The following is a 21,755-nucleotide window of genomic DNA, read 5'->3' on the forward strand; positions in this document are numbered from 1 at the left end:
TCTTGTCGGACATCATGACCATCAACCTCCCCCTAATTGATTCAATCAAATCAAGAATAGGCATCTGACGCTCTTCAGAAATCATTGCGTTAAATGATTCTGCAGTTGCATTACTCATTTCACCCCACCAATTTCCTCGAAAATGTATAATAGAATAATACTCTTATGGAATATCATCTAAAAATGAATCGAAAATATCTCCGCCAACACTTCTCATTTTCTCAATATTCCTATCTAAATCTTCAACACTACATGCATATGCATAATTTTTGAAATATTCACACAACTGATCCTTCAAATATTTATTACCTGCAAATTGCTTCTCTAAATTTTCCCTCAAATGTATAATGCAAAAACCATGAGAAGTAGTAGGGAAGTACTTTCGAATAGCATTCAAAAGCCCATGATGTCGGTCGGTAATAAACGTGATCTTCCTTCTTTGGTAATTTAATATCCTAGCCAAATATTCAACAAACAACATCTAATTCTCTTCATTTTCTATGTCAACAATACCGTAACACACAGGGAAAATCTCTGTATAGAAAAAAATTTAATAATTATATCAAAAAATAGGTTATGCACTTAACATTACTGATTCTACACATTATTAAACTGATGCTATACTTTAATAAACTAATGTTGCACATTATTAAATGATGTAGCACTTTAATACACAGAATGATGCACATTAATAAACTGATACTGCACATTAATAAACAAATGATGCACATTATTAAACTGATGATGCACTTAATAAATAGATGCTACACATTACTAATACTGGATTTTAATAAACTTAAAAAAAAACTTACCATTATTTGCATTTTGAGCACAACAATTAAGAAGAGTACTAGTATATATTTCCTTAAAAACGTATCATCAAGGAACAACATTGGTCTACACCATAGGAATCCTTTAACATAAGCTCCAAAAGATATGAATAACCTTTCAAGCCGATTACTATCATTATCAAATTCTAGTGCACAAAAGGATCCATCATTGGCATGCACAACCTCATCAAGGTACCAAGGTAAAAATCCAAATGAGAGAGCCTCGTCACCATTAACCTCATTATGTGCAATATCTTTGCCACGCCAAGCTGCATGGTATTTAACATCAAGACCATAATTCTCCTTCATTTCTCTCATAACATCCGTTGCCTTAATAAACCGATTCAAACGAACCATGGCAGCCAATAAAGAGGACAAAACAGAAGAAGCAAACCTTTTATTCTCCTTTTAACGAATGCGTCCAGTGCAAGTATGAATATTATTTAATTTTTTGATGATAAAACAACCACTAGGTTGTTGCACAACAACATGAACACACCACTGACACCCCTCCGACAGTTTCTTTGACCAAATAGCAGTAACACGCTTCCAATCATTCCTAGTGAACTTAAAATTAAAACCAACCTCAATGGAGTATTGTGTAAGTTTTGTACAAAACTTAACTACACCATCTTCATAACTTTGACCCTATAAGAAATATAACTCTGCCAGTCATTTGTTACATAATGGTGAGGTCCATAAGATATAAAACTGATGATGCACAAATATTACGTTGAAAATTATTAAATGCTAATTCGCCTGCGCGCGCTGGGGGGGGGGGACCCGTCCCCTCACCACAAAACCTATGCCAACTAATTTTGCAAGATTCTATGAGCTGATGCTACACAAGTCTATGTTGCACACTGATGCTGCTATGTTGAAAATTATTAAATGTTTATGGGAGATCTCCCCCCCCCCCCCGGGCACCAAAACTTATGTCAACTGATTATGCATGATTCTATGAACTGATACTGCATAAATATTAATAACCTTCGCCAAATACTAAACTAACTCATAATACATTCCAATTCTAACAAATATATATGATAACTATACTGCAAAAAACAAAAGGAACTTCAATGAAAAACGAAAGCAGCACACCGAAAAATCACATTCGACAAACACTCGATCAAATAAGGTCAAACTGAATCAAAATCTTCAAAACTAAAAAACCGAGACTGCAAAAAATAAGAACAATCCAAAAAAACTCAATGCAACCAATAAAAAACTGAAAAATCAGAGACACTTTCAAAATCTAAACCGAAATAAATTCAAAAACACACAACACTTTGAAAAACTAAATCAAAACACATAAATTCAGAGAGATAAACTTGAGAGAAATACTTACCTTCGAACAAAACTTGAATGATTCAAATAGAAATTATGGCGAGAAATAATTGAGGAGATGATGAATTATAAATCGGACCAGATAAACTTCCAAAAGAAAGAAAAACAGCAAAGAAATGAAAATATAATATGAATGATTAGAATCACCGCCAATCACTATTTAACAGAATACGTAAATCCGTTTCTAACTGAAAAGTCGGACATGACGTCATCTTACACGGATTTTAAAAATGTCCTTTCTTGAAATATTTAAAAAGTGTAGTCTCAATATATAATTAAGTATTGAAAGTATACTCTTAAGTGTAATTTTTCCTATAATTTCTACAATTTAACTTTTCAAAAAATGTAACCCCGATTTTATGTTTTACTATTATATATATGTTTCTGTGTTCACAAAATAATTTACCTAAAGTTATATAATTAAGAGCTATGGTAATGCATTATATTAATTCATTGTTAGATAGATAAAAGGAATTGTTAAAAATGTTATAGCCATAATGGTTGGTTAATAATGGTTGTATGAGAATAGTTATAGAAAGTTGTAGCTTAAATTGTAAATGACTTATATTAATAGGTTACTTATTTTCTTATGTGGCAATTTATTTAAATTTTGAGTTTTTATTGGATGTTTATTCATATGTGGGTTTTTATCCAAGGTATATGAGTTGTATGGATCTATATATAAACAACCCTAAAAATAAGTACTTTAACATTAGTAATGATCCAATTATCAACAATCATGTCATATTGTTTACAAACTTGACTGTAAAGCAGCGAGTAATGGTTCCAACACATTTTTTATTGTACCTTAATATTCTACAACAAAGAATGAGAATTTTTTTTTTATCAAGTAAAAAGTCAATTTTCCCTGGAAATCAATCAATCAATTTAGAACAACAGAAACTAATTAACATTCATAAAGAAAGATTGGAGATGAAAGGGATGCCTCAACAGTTGTGCGGTGGTCCACCTCTTTCCCGCATCCTTCTGCAAACAAGCCTCAATAAAACTCTAACTTTTAGGAAGCCACCTCTGGCAAGCTTGGCAACTCTCCAAAACATATGGCCAACATAAGGGATGGCCAGTGAGGACTCTGACATGGGGGCAACAGTGGATAGTGACCCACGTAGAGCTCCATGATGATGAGCCCAAAACTCCATATGTCACTGGCATAGCCATTGTAACTATCTCTGCAGTTCCCCTTGTTGAATCTTTCAGGGCTCATGTATGCGCAAGTACCGACAAGGGAACTGCAAGCACCGTCCGAGGTTAAGGACACGATCTTGTTGACGCCAAAGTAAAAGATCGGCATGCTTGATGTCACGGTGAGTGAAGTTGCATATGTAGAGATAGATCAGGGCGCTGAGCACTTGACATGCTATGTGGGCAAGCTTGGCCTCGGAGAAGGTACCATTGTCTTTGAGTAAAGTTTCGAGGCTGCCAAAGTCCATAAACTCCATGAGGATCTTGATGTCTCCTAACATTTGTTCAAAGAAGGCTTCACAGCGGACAATGTGAGGAGAGTTGGTGATGCAGAGGATTTCAATATCTTGGAAGAGATTACATCGGGCAGTAGGGTATGTGTCGCTACTGACGAATTTGAGAGCGTAGGTGGTGGAAGTTTGCTTGTGGTGAGGAGTTCAAATGTCTCGATATTAGATGCAGACAGTGACAAATTCAGGAAATAATATTAGGGGGTCCGTAAGAATAATGTGCGCAACACGCAAATTTTTTTTAACAAAAATAACATGCATATCGTCATTTCATCGAGTATTAATAGGCCTAAAGTCATTTAGAAATGCATACTGCACACCTGTTAATGTCTCATTTGCATGGGTAACTAACATGTTCCAAGGTTGCTCTCATATAAATGCTTAACAAAGAAACACACTAACAATGTTTAATATCATTGCATCAAATTAATATATTTGTCCAAGAATAATGATGCTTTGTTATTCTTTGAGATCACATTTCATTTACTTTGCATTTTTGGATAGTTTTTTACTTGTTTCTTTTTTTCCTCCTACAATTGTAATCACAACCAACAAACAAGCCAGAGGTAAATAATATTAGGAATAGACTGTAAAGGGGCAACACCTCTCTAATGCATTTTATCAAGCAGTTGAAGGGCATATATGAAGGGCAACTCCAACCTTTAAAGGGGCAGCACCAAAGTCATCCGTGGACATTCACTAAAATTCGATGGGTCAGCTCACCCCTGCCCCTCAATGCATCAACCCCTGGCTATAGAGATTGATGCAGAGGAGCAATTAGTGTTTGTCAGTGCGGGAGGCTGGAGGGGAAGAGAGAAACATGGGCTGTGCTCTAAGAGAGAGGCCAATGGGTTCAGTTGTCAACGTCGAATGAGAACCATGGTGAGTAGGGTTTTGAGTAGGTAGCTACGTAGGGTTTTGGCCATATAGCTAGGTTTATGAGTTGCTAGTATGTTAGTGAAAAGTATCTAGGTTAGCAGTATATTTAGTCCTACTACAAATAGGTTCTTATTGGACTTGACATTATCCTTTTCTGAAAGGGAATGCGCTACTTTTAACATTTGTTTTTTTTAACAGGAAACCCTAACACCAACTATAATGCGTATATAATTTCATTCTTCTCTTTCTTAATATGTTCCTTCTACTAGACTCACTCTAATGTCTTATTTTCTCACCCCAATCTAATCTCACCCACTGCAAAAAAAAAAAAAAAAATTGAAATGTAATTTTCTCACCCACTATTATTACTAAAATAACATCTTATATATATATATATATATATATATATATATATAGAAAAATAAATATTAGAGTGCTAATAAAGTAAGTCGAGCCTCCACTCACCACCAATGGCTCTACCCAATTTTTATTCCAGTTAGAATTCCAGAGTCTAGTCACTTCTTAGATCTACAACTGTTTACTACTCTCCTTCATTCCCTCTCTCAAGACCCCAACGCAACCCCCTTCCTTCCCCTTCCAAATCCCATAGCCAAACCTCATGTTGGGTTCCCAAAATTTTATCCTTATGTCCCATTTCCAAATTCACGACAACCCAATTGCATCCCTTTGATCCCAATGCCTTTTTCTAGTCTCTCATTTTATTTTTAAAATTTTTAGGGAATAGAGAAGATAAACATTTTTTTCTTTATTTTTTTTTCTTTGTTTGTGCAATGTCATTTTACAAGAGAATAAAATTGGTATTAAAATTTTTATTAAAAAGTGAATAGGGAGATAAGATAGAGGAGTGAATTTATCAGCACTCCTAATTAATATTTTAGATTTTAACCAAATAATTATTACTTATATTATTTACTTTTTTTCCAAATTACTTCTCTTGTTTTACTTTTTAACCATTTCTAATCAATTTTTTTTGTTGTTTAACAAAATTATGTTCTTGACCTCCTTGATTTGCCTCTCGATTTTATTTTCTTTTAAACTGTCTTTTGATGCTCTTTCATCTCATTCTTTCAAACGAAAGAAATTAGTTGGGCAAAATGACATTTCTTCGCCTTATGTTTTGGTCGATAAAACTTCATCGAGAAAAGTTCGTCATGCAAAGCTTGTTGTGCACAATTTTGCCTGATGAATATAAAAAATTATCGGGTAAAAGCAAAAATGTGTAGACCAACTTTGCTCGACAAACCATACATGACCAAATCATTGTTCCCGCCCAGGATGCGTGTCTTCACATCATGTCAAACACCCTTGATCAGAGCCTCAGTCGTAGGCTAGGGAAACTTTATCAGGACATGGCCCTGTTTGGCAGATCGGATAAAGGATCGGATAGGATTAGTTATACGGACCCGGGTGTTTGGCGTTCACTCGTACTAAATAAGCACCAGATTAATTTAACCGGTCGGATAGGATAATACGGTATACATCCGCTTAATAAAACCAACCAAAACGTCCGGATTATTTAGTCGGGGAAGAAGAATATGGGAGAGAAACGGAGGGAGTTTGGGGGGTGTGGCGGAGAGAGCTGGGGAACAATTATTTGGGATTCTTCTATCGTCGGGGAAGAAGAAGGGAGAGAGAGGGAAGGTGTTTGGGGAGTGCGGAGAGACCTGGGAACAAAAAAATGATTTCATTTTTTAAAATTTTTTTTTTTTAAAGTTTGATGCCTCCTATTTAGTATAATATCAAACACAGTATAAATAATACGGTCATTAGTCCGATACTGCACCAAACACCCGACTAATTTAGTCAGTACTATCCGGTGGTTATTTATCCTATCCGACAGAAATAGTCAGTACAGTCCGAGCACGAGCACGGACATGTCGCAACGTTGACATCGCAAGTTGCGAACCTACAGTAGCTGCTAGCGGCCTAGACTGCCCATATTAAGGCCTAGGATGCCCACATTGCGGCCTAAAAGACTAGGATAACCCAAATCATAGAAGCTTTTCTGTTGTCCAGCTCCCTATTCCCTGCACCAACTGCATCTTCGACCTCCCAGCAGCCCCTCAACCCAGTACATACAGAGCTAACCGTCGAAGCTGACCTGGACTATTTTGATTTGTAGTTTTTTTTCTTTCTATTTTTGAATTTTTAAAAATTTCCATGTTGTACGTGCATTTTCTTATTTATTTATTAAATAAATTTTAATTGTGCTAATTCAAATTAAATATCAACTATTTGTTAAAAATAAATTATAAACAATTAAAAAATATGTATATCAAAAACAGTTTGCGCAACGACAAACCTTCGTAGCACTAAAGTAAAGGAAAGGAAATAATTCATTGTGCAAAATACTAAACGACAAATTACTTATAATTTAATACTTTTAAAATTATTGGAAAATAATAAAATGTCCTTGCACTAATATTTGGACTACAATAGTATTCGTCGCGCAAGTATACATACCTAAGGAAACGTTTTCGTTGCCATTATTTCAATGCAACAACATATTTTGTAGTTCTAAATCTTGCGCCACAAAGGGCTTTGTCCCTTAAAACTTAGTGCAACTAACAATCCTTCATGGTTCGAAATCTTATGCCACGAAGGCCTTCATCCCTTCAAACTTAGTGCGACGAATATCACTTTCGTCACGCAAAAGTGTTTGCGAGACAAATTTCCATGTCTTCGTCATGCAAACCCTAACTTCATGAGCTTTGCGCGATGACATGATGGCAACGAAGCTTTGATTGCAATTTTTTGGACGCCAAAATTCTTCTCTGTGAAACAGCATTCATTTCGTCACGGTAGCTTTTAAATGTAGTAGTGTTGGCAAAGCTAACTGGTTATACTGTATCAGTGTAACAGTCCTCATGCAAGGGTTACATTCTTTCTTCTTTTCTATTTTTTTTCTCTCATAAAGTGCCATAAAATTGTTTCAACCTCTTATTCATAACAAGTGTCAAGTGCCACATTGTTTTGGCAAGAAAAAAGCTCCTAAAGTTCCTTGAGAGTCTGCAAAAACTGCATTAGTCATGCTTCGATTGTATTTTCGGGAAGACATTCACATTTTATCTATTTTTTTCCTTCTATACTTTTTTTCTCTAGTCACCCTGTTTTCCACAAAACAATTGAAAGTAGTCTTTTATCTACGAAATAATTTAAATTTGAGTGCAAACTGCCGAGTAATTTGATTCAACATTTTTTTTTTTTTTCCTAAAATTGCATGAGAAAAGAATGGGAATATAAAAATTAATTTTTCATCGCATTTCGATTTTCCGTGGAAATCAATCAATCAATGTACAACACTACATAAGAAACTAACGTTCAAAAAGAAAGATCGGTGACGAAGGGATGCCTCAACAACTAACCGGCTGTCCACCTTCTTCCAACTTCCTTCTGCAAGCAAGCCCCAATAAAACTCTTCAACCCGTGTGAAACGCCAACAGGCAAACTCGATGGCTCTCCGAAACATATAGCCAACATGAGGGACAGCTAGTCGGGACTCTAACTTGGGGGAAACAGCGGATAGTGACCCACGTAAAGCTCTATGATGGTGAGCCGAAACTACATATGTCACTGGTGTAGCCATTGTAACTGCCACCGTAGTTCTCCTTGTTGAATCTTTCAGGGTTTATGTGCGCAAGTACCGACGGGAGAACTACAGGCATCATAGGAGGTTAAGGGAATGATCTTGCTTACGCCAAAGTCGGGGATCTTCACTTCCATGTTACTGTTCACCAAAAGATTGGCACGATGAGTGATGTTGTGCGTGTGGAGATAGTTCTGGTCATTGAACTTGACGTGGCACATGGGCAAGCTTGGCCTCAGAGAACGCGCCATTGTCTATGAGTAAAGTTTCGAGGGTGCCCGAGTCCATGAACTCCATAAGGATCTTGATGTCTCCCAAGAGCTGTTCAAATAAGGCTTTACAGCAGACAATGTGGAGAGAGTCGGTGCGGTGAAAGATTTCAATCTCGCAAAAGAGATTACACAGGACAGTGGGCTCTGAGTCACTGTTGACGAGTTTGAGAGCGTAAGTGGTGGAAGTCACTTGTGACGAACCTAGTAGACCTTGCTACCATTAGCTTGGCCGAGGAGTTCGAGTGTCTCGAGTTCGGCGATAAAGATTGAAGCGGAAGAGTAGTTGGCAACGGCTATGAGTTCAGGAGGATAGAAGGGCAGAAAGAAACACATGCGGTGATCGGAGAAAGAGGCCAAGGACTTTAGTTGTCGACGTCGAATGAGATCCATGGTGTATGGGGTTTTAAGTAGCTAGGTAGGGTTTCGACTTGAGTACGTAGCTAGGTTTATGGATTATGGTAGTTGAGTAGCTAGGGCATTGATATATATAGCTTGCCTAAAATGATTAGTAATTATAGTAGGATACCCGGAATTAACTAATTTCCTAATGCAACCTGTGTTTGGGTTAATATTTGAACATTGGACTTAGATGAAGAAAAGCCCATGATTACCTAATTAAAGGAGACTTATCCAAAGCCCAGCACCGAGCCCAAAGGCAGATTGAAGCTTTCTCAGCCAAATGTAAGCCATTTGCCTACAATTAAAGTGACAAATGATGGAAACTAACTTACTACCAGCCAAAGAACACTTTCTAGTGGCATTCCAAGTAAAAAGCTGATGACATACTACCCTGTAAGTGCTTTCGGGTAGAAAAAAGCTACAATAGTCAGGCTAAATCGCCTCTAAAAGGAGGAAGAGGCCTCAGAGACAAAGACACTCAATTAATCAAACAAACATACAAACTCTGCTCTCTAGCCAGATTGGCATCCAAAAGTTGTAATCGGCCCAGATCTTATATCTTTTTAGCGACAAGCTATCTCTTGTCCAATTTAAAACTCTATTACCTCCCTTAGTGGCGTAGTATCGATTCCCTTGTGTAAACTTGTTTACCATCCATCCCTTTTTTAGCATATAAACCTTGTAATCTCAAAGAAAAGTGACTGCAAGAAGTTCAAACTTGCCAAACAAGGTGAAACTTGCCCGAGGCTCTTTGTTTGCTTTCTAAGCTAATAGATCTATTACTTAATGTATTCTTCACTGTGTATTCAAGTCATATCCACCTGTTTTCCTACTTTAAGAGTCTTATTTGTATCTGGATCTGGTTAGTTTAAATGAATATGTCTCCATTAAAAGCAATTTAGGACCAAACAAATAACTTAAAGGAGATCTGGACTCCCTTCATTCGAACATACAAGACTATGAACTAAAAGTCCTTCTTTACAATGCAAGAAAAAGAACTTAATGTGGACTTAACCTATCCACAACAATCCTTTGATAATAAGAAGTCCGAGTAACTTGAGGCGTAAGTAATCAACTAAACACACTTGTTCTACATTTGTTATACTGAGATAGCAGTGGCATGCCTAGCACTCAGTTAGTTTTGATTGCGAACCTCATGGCCTACACCTAAGGCCTTACAAAGGCACCTTTTAGAACTAACTTTGTCCTCTTCTTGTAGCACATCAACAAGCAAGAGCCTAACTACACATCCAAAGTGTCAATCCCTTGGGGAGCTCTGCTGAGGTCCGAAGAGCCCTTTCCAGAGAAATCTTCGCCTAAACATAGTTTTGGCACGCCTGGTGGGATTTTCGTAGTCTTGTATGCCAAGAAGAAGAAGGAAGGAGAAAACCTTTAGTTGGAATACAGAATACGGGCCACCTTAGCATCTACCAAGATCGAGCATGACAAATCATCCAGAGGATTTTTCTTCCCTCCAAGGACCAGCTATTCTAGAAAGCCCAACTTCATCCAAGAAGTCGGGCAGGAAAGTAATCAATGAAGATTTGCAAGCCACCAGGGTACAAGTGCTGAAAAGTATGGAGAATATCACTCTAGAAACCAAAGGAGAAGTAAGCAGACTCTATTCTTTAACAAGAAGTTCGCAAAAAAGATTAGATCTGGAGTACTCTACTCCAAAATATGGTTATTCCTGGGAAGTGATAAGAGAAGCAAGCCCTAATAAAGGACCAGTTATCCCCCTATTTCCTTTGCTTGAGGAAAAGAGAGATAAAGGAAAAAACAAGGAAGGATCTGGAACCAGTCAGCCAGTGTTGGAAGAGATCTTAAAAGCAGAGTTACTCGACCCCTTATTATTTTCATTAGATAGTAGGGGCAAAGCAGGCAAGAAAAAACGAAGTAATCGGAGAATCCAGTGGAAAAGGCGAGCCTACCAAGGCAGGCAAGCCTCCTCCTTATAGGCCACCACTATTGGCTAATAAGGAAGGAAGGTCCAAATGGAAGAAGCCCGAACCAAGGAATGAGACTTTCTCGGGCAACGATTGTAGCCCGAAGTGGGAACCTCCTCATACCCCACATGATAATACAGCCAACCAGCAACTTAGAAATGAGTTCGCTGAGTTAAGGAGGATGGTGGTCCAGAATGCTCAACCTCAGGCTTGCCCGTTGTTCATGATCACCTACCAGAAGCCATATCTCAAGCATATCGATGAGCATAAGCCATTTCCATTCAACTTCAAGATGCCTGCGTTCCCCACTTTTAGTGGAGAAAATGACAGTGTATCCTCTAGAGATCACATTTTTGGGAACTCGTTGGTAGGTCTAGCATTTCATTGGTACTCTCTTCTGCCCCCTAATTCTATTTCTAACTAGGGGCAAATGGAGATGGCTTTCCATTTACAGTTCTATAGGATAGAGCCCAAAATGTTTATCAATGACTTAGTAGAGGTGAAGCAATATGAACATAAGTCTACAGAGGACTTCATGATGAGGTTTATAATGACAAGAATGAGGTGCCAATTCCATATCAATCATGCCCAACTTATATCCATTGCTTAAAAGGCTTTGAGGCTGCCTTTAAGGAAAAGGTTTTATGATATATAATTCAATGAGTTGCAAGAGTTGGTGATTGCTGCCACAGAGTATGAGAAGTTGTTGCTTGAAGAACAACAAATGAAACACTCATCTAAGGTGCCTCATTTCTACAAAAGTAAAACCGCAATCCACCAAGTGGAGTTCAAAGAAGCAGAACCTGAAGAAAATGATGACCATGAGAGAAAAGGGATGTACATGTGTGCGGCAGAGATGACTACCCCCTTTAAACCTTTAATAGTGAAGGGGTTAGTTCAATTAGTCAAGGATCAGAAAGTGGTGATAAATGATGGTGGATTTGTCCCTATGAAGCCCCCCTAAATACCAGAGTTACTCTTTCAATATAACCAAGGCCTCGAAGATCTATGAAGACTTGGTGCGGGTCAGAGTAATTGTGCCCGACAGCACTAAAAAACTACCCAAGCCCGAAGAATTGAGAGGAAATAAATATTGCAAGCTGCACTACACCTTTAACCACTTTGTAGCCAACTGTGTCCAGTTCAGGGATTGGATACAAGACCTCATAGTCAAGGGAAAGTTGTTGTTGGAGAAACCCCAGGCTAATATGATGATTGACACAAATCCCTTCCCAGAAGCCCTAATTAACATGATCAACTTGAGTTAGGCTGAAAAAGGGAAACAGAAAAAACTTGGGTAGAAAAGAGAAAGGGAAAGCTACCTGAGAAGTAAAGGCTGAAAGGTGACCAAATGATAGACCAATAGAAGGAACTATCAAGTTGCCTGAGAAACCTAAAACATCCATAGTCAAAGGGCTAGTGTTGTGTAGCAAGTGCCAATGTGAATGTGAGTTAGAGGTACCAACATCAAGAGATATTATTGATCAAGAATTGATAAAAAAAAACAGAGAAAGAAGAACGAGAAGCCTGTATGAGCATTATGCGGGCAGCTGACATCCATAAATGTTTTCCAACGATTGGGATGAGATTCTCAACCAAAATGCTTGTTAGAGGTATTCAAAAATTATGAAGCCTCTGAAGCAGGGGAAGATAGAGAAGCCAAAATACCAAAATGGCTGGAGGTAAGCCCACCCCAGCCAAGCTATGTCGGTGGAGATGTCAGATAAAGGAGAGGATAGTGTATCTAATCATGAAGAAAAATCCTGCCTGACTCGAGCAGAAATGGTACATGGTTGGAAAAGATGGAAAGCCCGTCAAAGAAATAGAAGCCTCTATGATCAGGAGAGTTGAGAGGCAGCACAAAGCCCACATGAACTCACTAAAAGTCTCTGCAGCCTAAGAAACCTTTGAGAACGTGAAGTTTGAGAAAGTACCTCATGGGGGAGAAATCAACTTCATTGGAGAACCAAAAAAGAGGTAGAAAATGCAAATAGCAAAACAGAGGGGGAATGAGATCATGTGCCACAAAACCCTCATCTTGGGAAGTATAGAATCTTAAGGAAAGCTCAGGAAAACATGGTAATGATGCCAACACCAAGATGAAGCCTAGAGCCAATATGTTTTGGAACTATCTCGCCTGAAAAAAGAATGCCTTCACCATTGTTGGTTGATACTCTTTGTGAAGTTCCAGGACAAATGCCAAACTTTGGCATAACTCAGGAGAAAGCGTTACCCGAACTAATGTTACCCAAAGAGGCACAGGCCTGGTTAGATGAATTCATCGACCACATTGGAGGCAAGAAGGAAGACTTACTTGAACCTAGCAAATTCCATGTAAACATGAGAAATGTTTTATCTGCCATGTTTTGCGCCGAGCTGGATCAACCTGCCATAACGAAAGGTGATTACTTGGCAATATAACCTATGATGACATATGTTAGTGTTGAAGAAGCGGGAAAAGAAGAGTCGGGCAGCGTAGGTTTGCCCGAGCCCACAAAGAAAGAGCTCGGGAGAGTGTACACAAACAGAATAGCCTTCATTCGACTGACCTTGGCTCTAGCTAACCATCTCAAGCCTATATATGTAACTGCTCATCTGGAGCGGGTACCCTTCTAGAGGGTTTTGATTGATGGAAGAACTGCGGTCAATGTGTTACCATATAAGCAAATGAAAATGGTGTATAGAAGTGAGGAGGATCTTATCCCCACAAATCTAACAGTTTCCAGTTTCTCTGGGGCCATCACCAAAACTCATGGGATATTGGCCCTGGAGGTTGACTTAGGCTCCAAGCAAATCATGCTAGCTTTCTTCGTTATGGATAGTACTTCCATCTATGAAGCTTTACTAGGCCGAGATTAGATTCATCAGAGCTTCTCTGTGCCTTCCACCCTGCACCAACAAGTAGCAATTTACCATGAAGAATGAGCCATGAGACCAGGATTTTGGGAGATGGTGGAGGCCGAGTCACAACCATTCCTTCCCACAGCCAATGTGGCAAAAGCCAACTTTTATAATCCTAGTATTGGGATTCTCCAGTGATTAGGAGTTAATGAGAACAGTCGCCCAACTAAGGTGACAACCTAAAAGCTTCTGGAACAAGGGTTATTCCTCACCAAGGAAGAATGGGATAAGCCCCACATTGTCTCGACTCCCCAACACCAGTAATGTCAGAACAAAGAATAAAAGACTAAGTAGTTGCAGTCAGGTCCTTAATCAAAAGATTGTTGGTGTATGGAAAAGAGAGAAATTCAAGAAAGGGAGAAAGTTATTGCCCGAGTATACAATAAGAAAGTGAGGTTGAAAAACTTCAAGAAATGAGAATTAGTTTGGAAAGCAATTTTGCCTTTAGAAGCTCAAGTAAAAGGCTTTGGGAAATGGAGTCCTACTTGGGAAAGTCCTTTTATTATTCACCAAGCACTAGATAGGAGCATATTACTTGATAGATTTGGAGGGAAACTTGCAAAAACATCCAGTTAGTGCTAAGTTTTTAAAGAAATATCATCCGGCCTTATGGGATGTGAGAGATTGTTATATTAAGGAAGCTTAAGCAGGTTGAAAGGGATTGGAGTTAAATTAGTATTGGTAAAACTTCAATGAGAAGCAAGTTCGAGCAATGATGCTATTGATAGGGTTGGGAGCATCTCTTCAGTAATAAGAGGAGGGACAGTTCCAATTGACGGAGGAGGAAGAATCTCAGGAGCAGGAGTAGTAATAGGAGCAGCAGCAACTTTGACCTTCTTCTTAGGATGAGGAATGGGAATCCCCTTTACCCCAGAGGTCAGGGGAGTCCTTAGAAGATCTGCCTTGCCCACCAAAAGTGGAGGATATCCGTCCAAGCCTTCTCCAAAACCCTGTCACAAGCCAAGAAAAAAAAAGTAAGAAGGTGGCCCTCGAACCAAAGTTAAAAAGAAAACAAAAGATGAGGAAAGTAGTTTACCTAAGTAGAGCCTGAAGCCTTAAAAGAAGGAGGAGGAGTAAGGACACTTGGTTATTAAGAATGATCATCTTTGCTTATGGGAAAAGGAGGGATAATACCCGAACCCTCACCAAAACCCTATAGGCATAAAAAACGACAAGTGCTAGGAAAATAGTTTACACAAGAAAAAAAAAAAAAAAAAAAAAAAAAAAAAAGAAGCAAAAGTTTAAATAATAATATACTTGAGGTTAAGAGATGGGCACTTCAAACGCAACAACTACATCAGGAGAAGCTGCCCAAGAAACTCGCAGGCTAGTTACCTATGAGACCACGGGGATCTCAAGGACTATGGGCTCCCCGAAGGTTGTTGCTGTTGGTTGGCGAGACTCTTGTGTTAGGGTGGACTGGGAGAAGCAAGGGAGAATAAGTATGAAAAGAGAAGACTTTAAACATACAAGTGTCAAAATCAAAATGCTCACCGAATTACTGTTGTCTTCCACAAAGTACAGCATCTCCCCAGTTGACGGGTCAAATTGAGAAGTAGGAGTCACCACTAAGAGAGGAGAGGTTGAAAGAATAGAAGAAGAATCATGCCCAACCTGAGAAGCGGATTCTCCAACCTTAGCCTACAAAAGTGAAAGACAAGTGTTAAAACTCCAAGATTGGCAAAGATACAAGTCTGAAGAATGAAAAAGAGATATACCTTTGAAGACTTAGCCCGAGGAGGAGAATCTTGTACTATTCGGGCTGGGGGTAAAAAGGCCTTAGGCAGAGAAATCCTTTCTTCCCTTATGGCCTGTTTTAGAAATCAGGCAACGAGTCAAGAAGAGAGTAAAAAAGATGAAGGGAAAACTCAAAAAAGTAAACTTTAGAGGTAAGCCATACCTCCAGAGCTTTAAGAGTGGAATCTTGCAGATCCTTGGCCTTTTGATACATCTCGGCCTCCAGAAGATCCTCCCTTGAAACAACGGTCGGCTTTTTGGTTGCTTGAGGTCCTAGATTCAAGGAAAATAAGGTTGTTAGCTCTTAAACACAAAATGCAAGTAAGAAGGGAAGGTTGAAACAAAATCCACTTACTAGAAGCCTTTTGTTTCTTCCTACCCACGCCCGCCTCAGTTACAGAAGCGGAAGACATGGAGAATTTTGAAGCCACTATGATTATGGTGGTCACGATGTGGGAGTATACAACATAGCTAACAAAGTTGTGAAGCCAATTTATGAATTTCGGAAGTGGAGAGTAAATCCGCCACCCTTTTGAATAGTTCCTAATCCATGGTGAGCGGTTGATAGTACACAAAATGTATGTGTTATGTAATTGATCTCATTTCTTTTAAGTACAAATGAATCTTTGAACACCAAAATTAAGAGCTTGAATTCTGGAAAATGAATTATGTACCGGAAGAAGCTGAGTTTATAATTCAATCTCTCCATCCAGCTTTTTAGCTTGTAGAGCAATCAAACTGCAGCAGGAAGTATAAAATTAGAGGCAAATCGTTTCTTCAAGCTCTAGATACTCTTGATCCATAATTCAGATATGGCAGGTCAAATCTCAAACAGCTGCTGAATGCTGGTTCAGAACTCAGAAGTGACCACAAACACGTCAAAGTCAAGATATGCTTCTACAGCAGGCAAGACATAATTCAAGCAACAAATGTCGAAATGCTTTCAGTATTCAGCAATGCTGGTTTGCCATTGGTGGCCACAATATTGCATCATCTAGACCTTTATCAGCTTTTGGCGTTTAATTTCTCTAAAAGAATCTTGTTCAGGAGCCCTGGATTTGCATTTCCTTTTGATAGTTTCATTACCTGCAAAGAGTTAAAATGTTCAAAACCATATCACTCAACTTATGAAACATTATCAATAGCTTAATCATGAATAGAAAACTGAGCATATGGATTACAGTTTGATAAAATTTTACCTGCCCGGCAAAATAATCCTGCAGTTTAGTTTTTCCACCACGATATTGTTCCAGCTGCTTTGGATTCTCTGACACCACCTTTTCTACCATTTGTTCAATCTCAGCAGGATCTACTATCTGTTACAAACCCAAGTCATTAGAGAATTTTTAATTTGTTACAAAATTCTATACGATATTATCATCATAAGATGATTTTATTTCACTGTTATTGGCTGCAGCAGTGCATAAATTCTATATGATATCATCTAACGTATTTACTCTAATTGGAAACTTAGACAAATTAGTAGGATCAATCAGTTATTTTAGGGTCACATGATTCATATTGTATTTGAAAAAAAATAGAGAATTGGATCTCCATTGTTATCCTAACTTTTTAACTCGCATAAAGTAGGGAGCACATAAAGAAATCAAAATAATGTCTTTGACTTCTGAAACTATATAACATCTGCGAAACATCCAAAAATAAGATACACCACCACCAATTTTACCAATTTGGTAAGCGGGAAATAATCCAGAGTCCAGACGACACTGTTATTTTTAGAAACATTGTGGTGATAGGTATTGAATTTGACACAAAAAAGGAATGAATGCTATATTAGGCCAAGGCACAAGATACTTGAGAAGGTGCTCAACCTTCGGCACATTTTTAATATAGCATTGGATCAGAGAATCAGATAAAATTACAGCCGCGACAGACAATTATAATCAGACAGAAAAAATAGACATTTATAAGAAAGAATTACATCTCATGACCAACTTTATAGGCCAGCTTGGTCCACTACCAATATCACCAATATTGTTCCAACTTAACCACCTATTATTAATATTAGGTGTTGGGTTCTATCACAAAAGGCATTGGTGATATTAGGGGTGGAAACTCCGATATAATAATTGTATATTATTGTGTCATATAACCGTTGTGGGATTCTATTCTCCAACATCTCACACATTTGAACATTTAAAAATTACAAGCCTGGAAATAAAGTGAACTTGCCTGAACTAAATCTTTTTCTTCAATCAGTCCCCTCACAGTACCACCCTTGGCTAGAAGCTCAAACAGTATCTGCAAATTCCATTGATCTTAGAAATACATAAAATTGCAAATGTAGTCTGAAAGAAGAAAAGAAAACCAGTTACCTCTTTTCCTATTTTCCCACTAATAGTCTCATCTTTAATGGAAGCTATTAACTCAGCCAACTCTTGGGGGCTAAGCTTAATCTCATTGATGGTCAATTTTTCATTTTTCATATAGGCAGCAACATCACCCATTATCCAGTTGGTAGCTAGCTTCACATCGGCACCCTTTGTAATAGTAGTATCAAAAAACTCTGCAACCTAAGGTATACATAAAGCAATCAGCCCCAATTCACATATAAAATATGATGCCATTATTTAAGATGAAAACAAAAATAATAGGCATGCATATTATGCCATTTAGATCATCAACCATTTGTACTTGAACATTGAATGGATGAAATGACTGACCAAAAGGCTTTTCTTGAAGTAATTTCTTAGGGAAACATCCACTGACACTAAAAACATCTGGCTCAAACACACAGTAAGAGATTGATAAGACACTCAAGAGAAAAATGGCCAGTCCATCAAGCTCGGCATGTACAATTGTTAGCATAGCAAGTGAACATTAACTTTTCTTTTGTTCTTTCTTTCTTACTTTGTGTGAATTACATGACCTTGGGAATTTAGAGCAACTCCCAGAGAGAGCAAGCATGCATAATTTCTACTTCTTTAGTTTCGGTCATAATTTCTACTTCTGTTTGTTCCTTTAACTCTCAAATTCTAGAAATATAGAGCAACTCCCACACAGAGCAAGCATTCAGAACAATAATACAGAGATCGTACTTTTACGTCGTTTGTAAGAAAAAGAACATCCTGCATGCTCAGACCCATCTTTTCATATCTCCGACGCTTCATTTCTGGAAGTTCAGGCAATGTATTACGAATACCATCAACATAGTCATGGGTGAGGAAAACTCCTGGAAGGTCTGGTTCTGGGAAATATCTGTAGTCAGCAAGTCCTTCTTTCCTTCTCATTGTAACTGTTTTCTGAACAGCACAATAAAGTTAACAGAGCATGTAGCTGGACACAAAGGAACGTTTTACACAATAAGGAAGGATGATAAAGGTACTATCACCTGAGCTCCTTCTTCCCATAGACGAGTTTCCTGTACAATTTCTTTGTTCTGGCCTTGACTATGAAGAAGCACCTGCCTGGAGATTTCAGAATCTATTGCCCTGCTCACAGATGAAAACGAATTCAAATTTTTTATCTCCACCTGCCAATATGTAATAGGAAGAATTATATCAGTAGCTGAAAATAATATATAATTGTACTGCAGCAAAAGTTGGTCAAATAGAAAAGCACACATTACTTTCGATTTATATTGTAACGTTTTTCTTTCTTCCAATCTGTCTTTCTTATCGTGAGTGGGCGTGTATGTGCTATAACTGTGGATTTCTAATCCCAAGGCTATGACTTTGACAGTTATGACATAAAAGCTGCATATAACCTATTTAATAATGCATCTCTTTATGTAAAAAAAATCTATTTTTCATATCTCATTATGTCATTCAGGTAAGATCTTTGTCAAACACAAAAATGCTTCCTTTCTGAGAAAATGTCACCAGAGAATAAAAAAGAATAACACTCTATGGATATTCTTCAATGCAGGAAACTTTTAGCAATAATGTTTCTTTAATTTGAGAATGCATTGAGAAGTACCAATACCATTAACTTTTTCTAAAAGAATCGGCAATTCCATTAAAATGTGATAAAATTACCTGATTATTTGCAAAGAACAAATTCTATTTTATTCCAAGAACCTACCAGGTTAACAATTTTAATTATTTGCCACAGCTGAAGTTATGACATTTTGGTATCTCTTTTTTTCCATGTTCCTCTTTATACCAGATTTATAGTTGCTAAGAATCAGAAAACGTGAAGTAAGATACCTTTGTCCCAAACTTTATTTGCCCAATTGGTCGAACAGAGACATTCATATCACAACGAAGTGAACCCTCTTGCATATTCCCATTACTCACTCCCAAGTACCGAACCAACCTCTGTAATTCTGCAGCATATTCTGCAGCTTCAATACCAGTTCTCATATCAGGTTCAGAAATAATCTCAAGCAAGGGCACCCCGGCTCTGTTTAAATCAACCTGCAAGAAATAAACAAAAAGTATTCAGAAAAGTGATAGGCTAATAGCGTTAACCTCAGCCTCTGACAATCTTACATAACTGATGACAAGTAGATTACTATACATACATAAATAGTTATTGTTATTCCAAAGTAAATTTCAAAGGACATATTTTTGCAGAATTCATAACACTATACTAATCTAATTAAGCCTTTAAAGTAGTTAAACAAATAGAAGAAAATAGGAAACAAAGAAATTTCACAGAGAATAAAACCAGAATGTAGTTTTTTTTTCCAAGAAGAAGAAACAATAAAAATATAAGCACGGACAAGAAGTCCGCAAAGGCACAAACAAAACAAGATAAATAGCACCATCACCCTGACATTTAGAAACTATAGAAACAAAACCAGAATGTAGTTCACTCTTTTATAACTTATAAGAAGTAGAACAATGCTGATGGAAAAGTATGAAAGGAAAGGCACTTTCCTGTGAGTAACGTCCACCTTCTGAATGAAGCAGCTTCCCTGCATCCTCTTCCACGTGAACTCTTGTAATGCCAAACTTTCTATGCCCACCACCAAACTCTAGTGGAAGATCCACATCGATCTAGCCACCAGTGGCAATTGGAACATCAAACTGTGATATTTGGTAACCCTTCGGAAGGTCCAGGTAAAAGTACTGTTTCCTATCAAACTTTGAGTTGAATGACATTTTGCAATTGAGTGAAAGTCCCACTTTAACAGAAGACTCAATGACCTTCATGTTCAAAACCGGTAAAGCACCAGGCAGACCCATACATATGGGGCAGAAACTGGTGTTTGGTGGAGAACCATAATTATAAGGACAACTACAAAAGGCCTTGGTAAGAGTGTTGAGCTGGACATGAGTTTCTATACCTATGACAGCTTCATAGTCCTTTGAGGCTTTCTCAAGTGTTTTGTTCTGAATATTCGGTGCTACTTTCACTTGTGACTTAACCTTTTCTTGTGTGGTGGCCGTCTGGGTTTGTGCGCTCCTCATTGTGCAATACAAAAAGACATTTTTCTTCTAAGCAATGCAGTTCGATGGAGCAAACAAGGGTTCGTGTGAAGGCTTCTAAAGATCATGGAAGCCATCTTCGTAATCCAGTTGGATATCAAACAATGCAGAGGCTGTCTTCCCAAACATTATGAAATGCATGGATTAGTCGAAAAACAAGATTATGAGTGTAAGTTAATTGAAACAGCTACAATTGAATGATATTTTTCAGAGAGAATATTTAATCCTAAGTTTCTAAACGTGTCATTCGCCTATTCGAACAATATATTTGAATCAAAACACATCGTAATCCAATTTAATCAATCAAATACAAACAGAAACACAAAACCCACTTCCAATATCACCCAAAAAACAAGATTTTCCAACTGAGACAATCCGTCAAACAGCTGGTGGGCATCACAATTATCCCAAGAAAACAACAAAAAACGGAAAAAGGGGTGTTCTTACATTAAGAGAGGTCAGGCCGCAACAATGGCGGATGGGGAGAAGTGACTGAGGAGGAGTGGAGTGGGTACCACAGGTTCATGTGGTGGGAGAAGAGGAGCTGGGATATGAAACTGGAAGTTGAAACTTGAAACACGGGTTATCGAGAAGCATGTACAGTAAATTAACATAAATTTGGGAGTAAACGGTAGCAATAGTCCTTAACTTTAACTTAATTTGATCAATAATTCCTCAACTAAAAATTTATTATTATTGGTTTCTTAATACATTAAAACATGCAACTATGGTTCCTTAACTAAAAATTCATTACTATTGGTCTCTTAACTTTAATCCAACTAGAAAAATGATCCCTCAACTTTAACTCAAGTATAACAATGGTCCTTTCAACATAATTCATTTTGACAAAACTATGACAAAATTGACTAAAATGATCATAGCTACACGTTTTGATGAGTTAAGGGATTTCAATTGTAGCAATGATCCTTCCAACATAACTTATTTTGA

The 21,755-nt window shown here is 37.8% G+C and overlaps 2 protein-coding genes and 2 pseudogenes across 3 annotated transcripts; all 4 read right to left on the reverse strand.

The window, feature by feature from the left end:
- Positions 1-3,080: 3,080 nt before the first annotated feature.
- On the reverse strand, positions 3,081-8,407 carry LOC103933664 (annotated as a pseudogene).
- LOC108866069 lies at positions 7,811-16,219 on the reverse strand. Of its 2 annotated transcripts, XM_048567893.1 has the most exons (8): positions 16,086-16,219; positions 15,767-15,954; positions 15,575-15,684; positions 15,393-15,485; positions 15,169-15,315; positions 14,932-15,093; positions 14,711-14,827; positions 7,811-14,624 (listed from the first exon to the last, which is right to left on the reverse strand). In XM_048567893.1, exons 1-6 carry the CDS (start codon positions 16,118-16,120, stop codon positions 15,010-15,012), a joined length of 657 nt encoding a protein of 218 aa, XP_048423850.1. In that variant the 5' UTR covers positions 16,121-16,219; the 3' UTR covers positions 7,811-14,624; positions 14,711-14,827; positions 14,932-15,009. The 2 variants fall into 2 exon arrangements, with proteins under 2 accessions (XP_048423850.1, XP_048423851.1); XM_048567894.1 differs by lacking the exon at positions 14,932-15,093.
- Positions 15,852-20,232, reverse strand: LOC103933657 (glutamyl-tRNA(Gln) amidotransferase subunit B, chloroplastic/mitochondrial-like). Its single transcript, XM_048567892.1, has 7 exons — positions 19,581-20,232; positions 18,764-18,904; positions 18,471-18,674; positions 17,748-17,945; positions 17,605-17,673; positions 16,611-16,727; positions 15,852-16,497 (listed from the first exon to the last, which is right to left on the reverse strand). Exons 1-7 carry the CDS (start codon positions 19,734-19,736, stop codon positions 16,417-16,419), a joined length of 966 nt encoding a protein of 321 aa, XP_048423849.1. The 5' UTR covers positions 19,737-20,232; the 3' UTR covers positions 15,852-16,416.
- LOC125468064 lies at positions 19,786-21,442 on the reverse strand (annotated as a pseudogene).
- Between the last annotated feature and the right edge of the window lie 313 nt (positions 21,443-21,755).

This window comes from the organism of the source record quoted next, unplaced genomic scaffold, assembly GCF_019419815.1.
Source record: "Pyrus x bretschneideri cultivar Hongxiangsu unplaced genomic scaffold, Pyrus_bretschneideri_v1 Contig46, whole genome shotgun sequence".
NCBI lineage: Eukaryota > Viridiplantae > Streptophyta > Magnoliopsida > Rosales > Rosaceae > Pyrus > Pyrus x bretschneideri.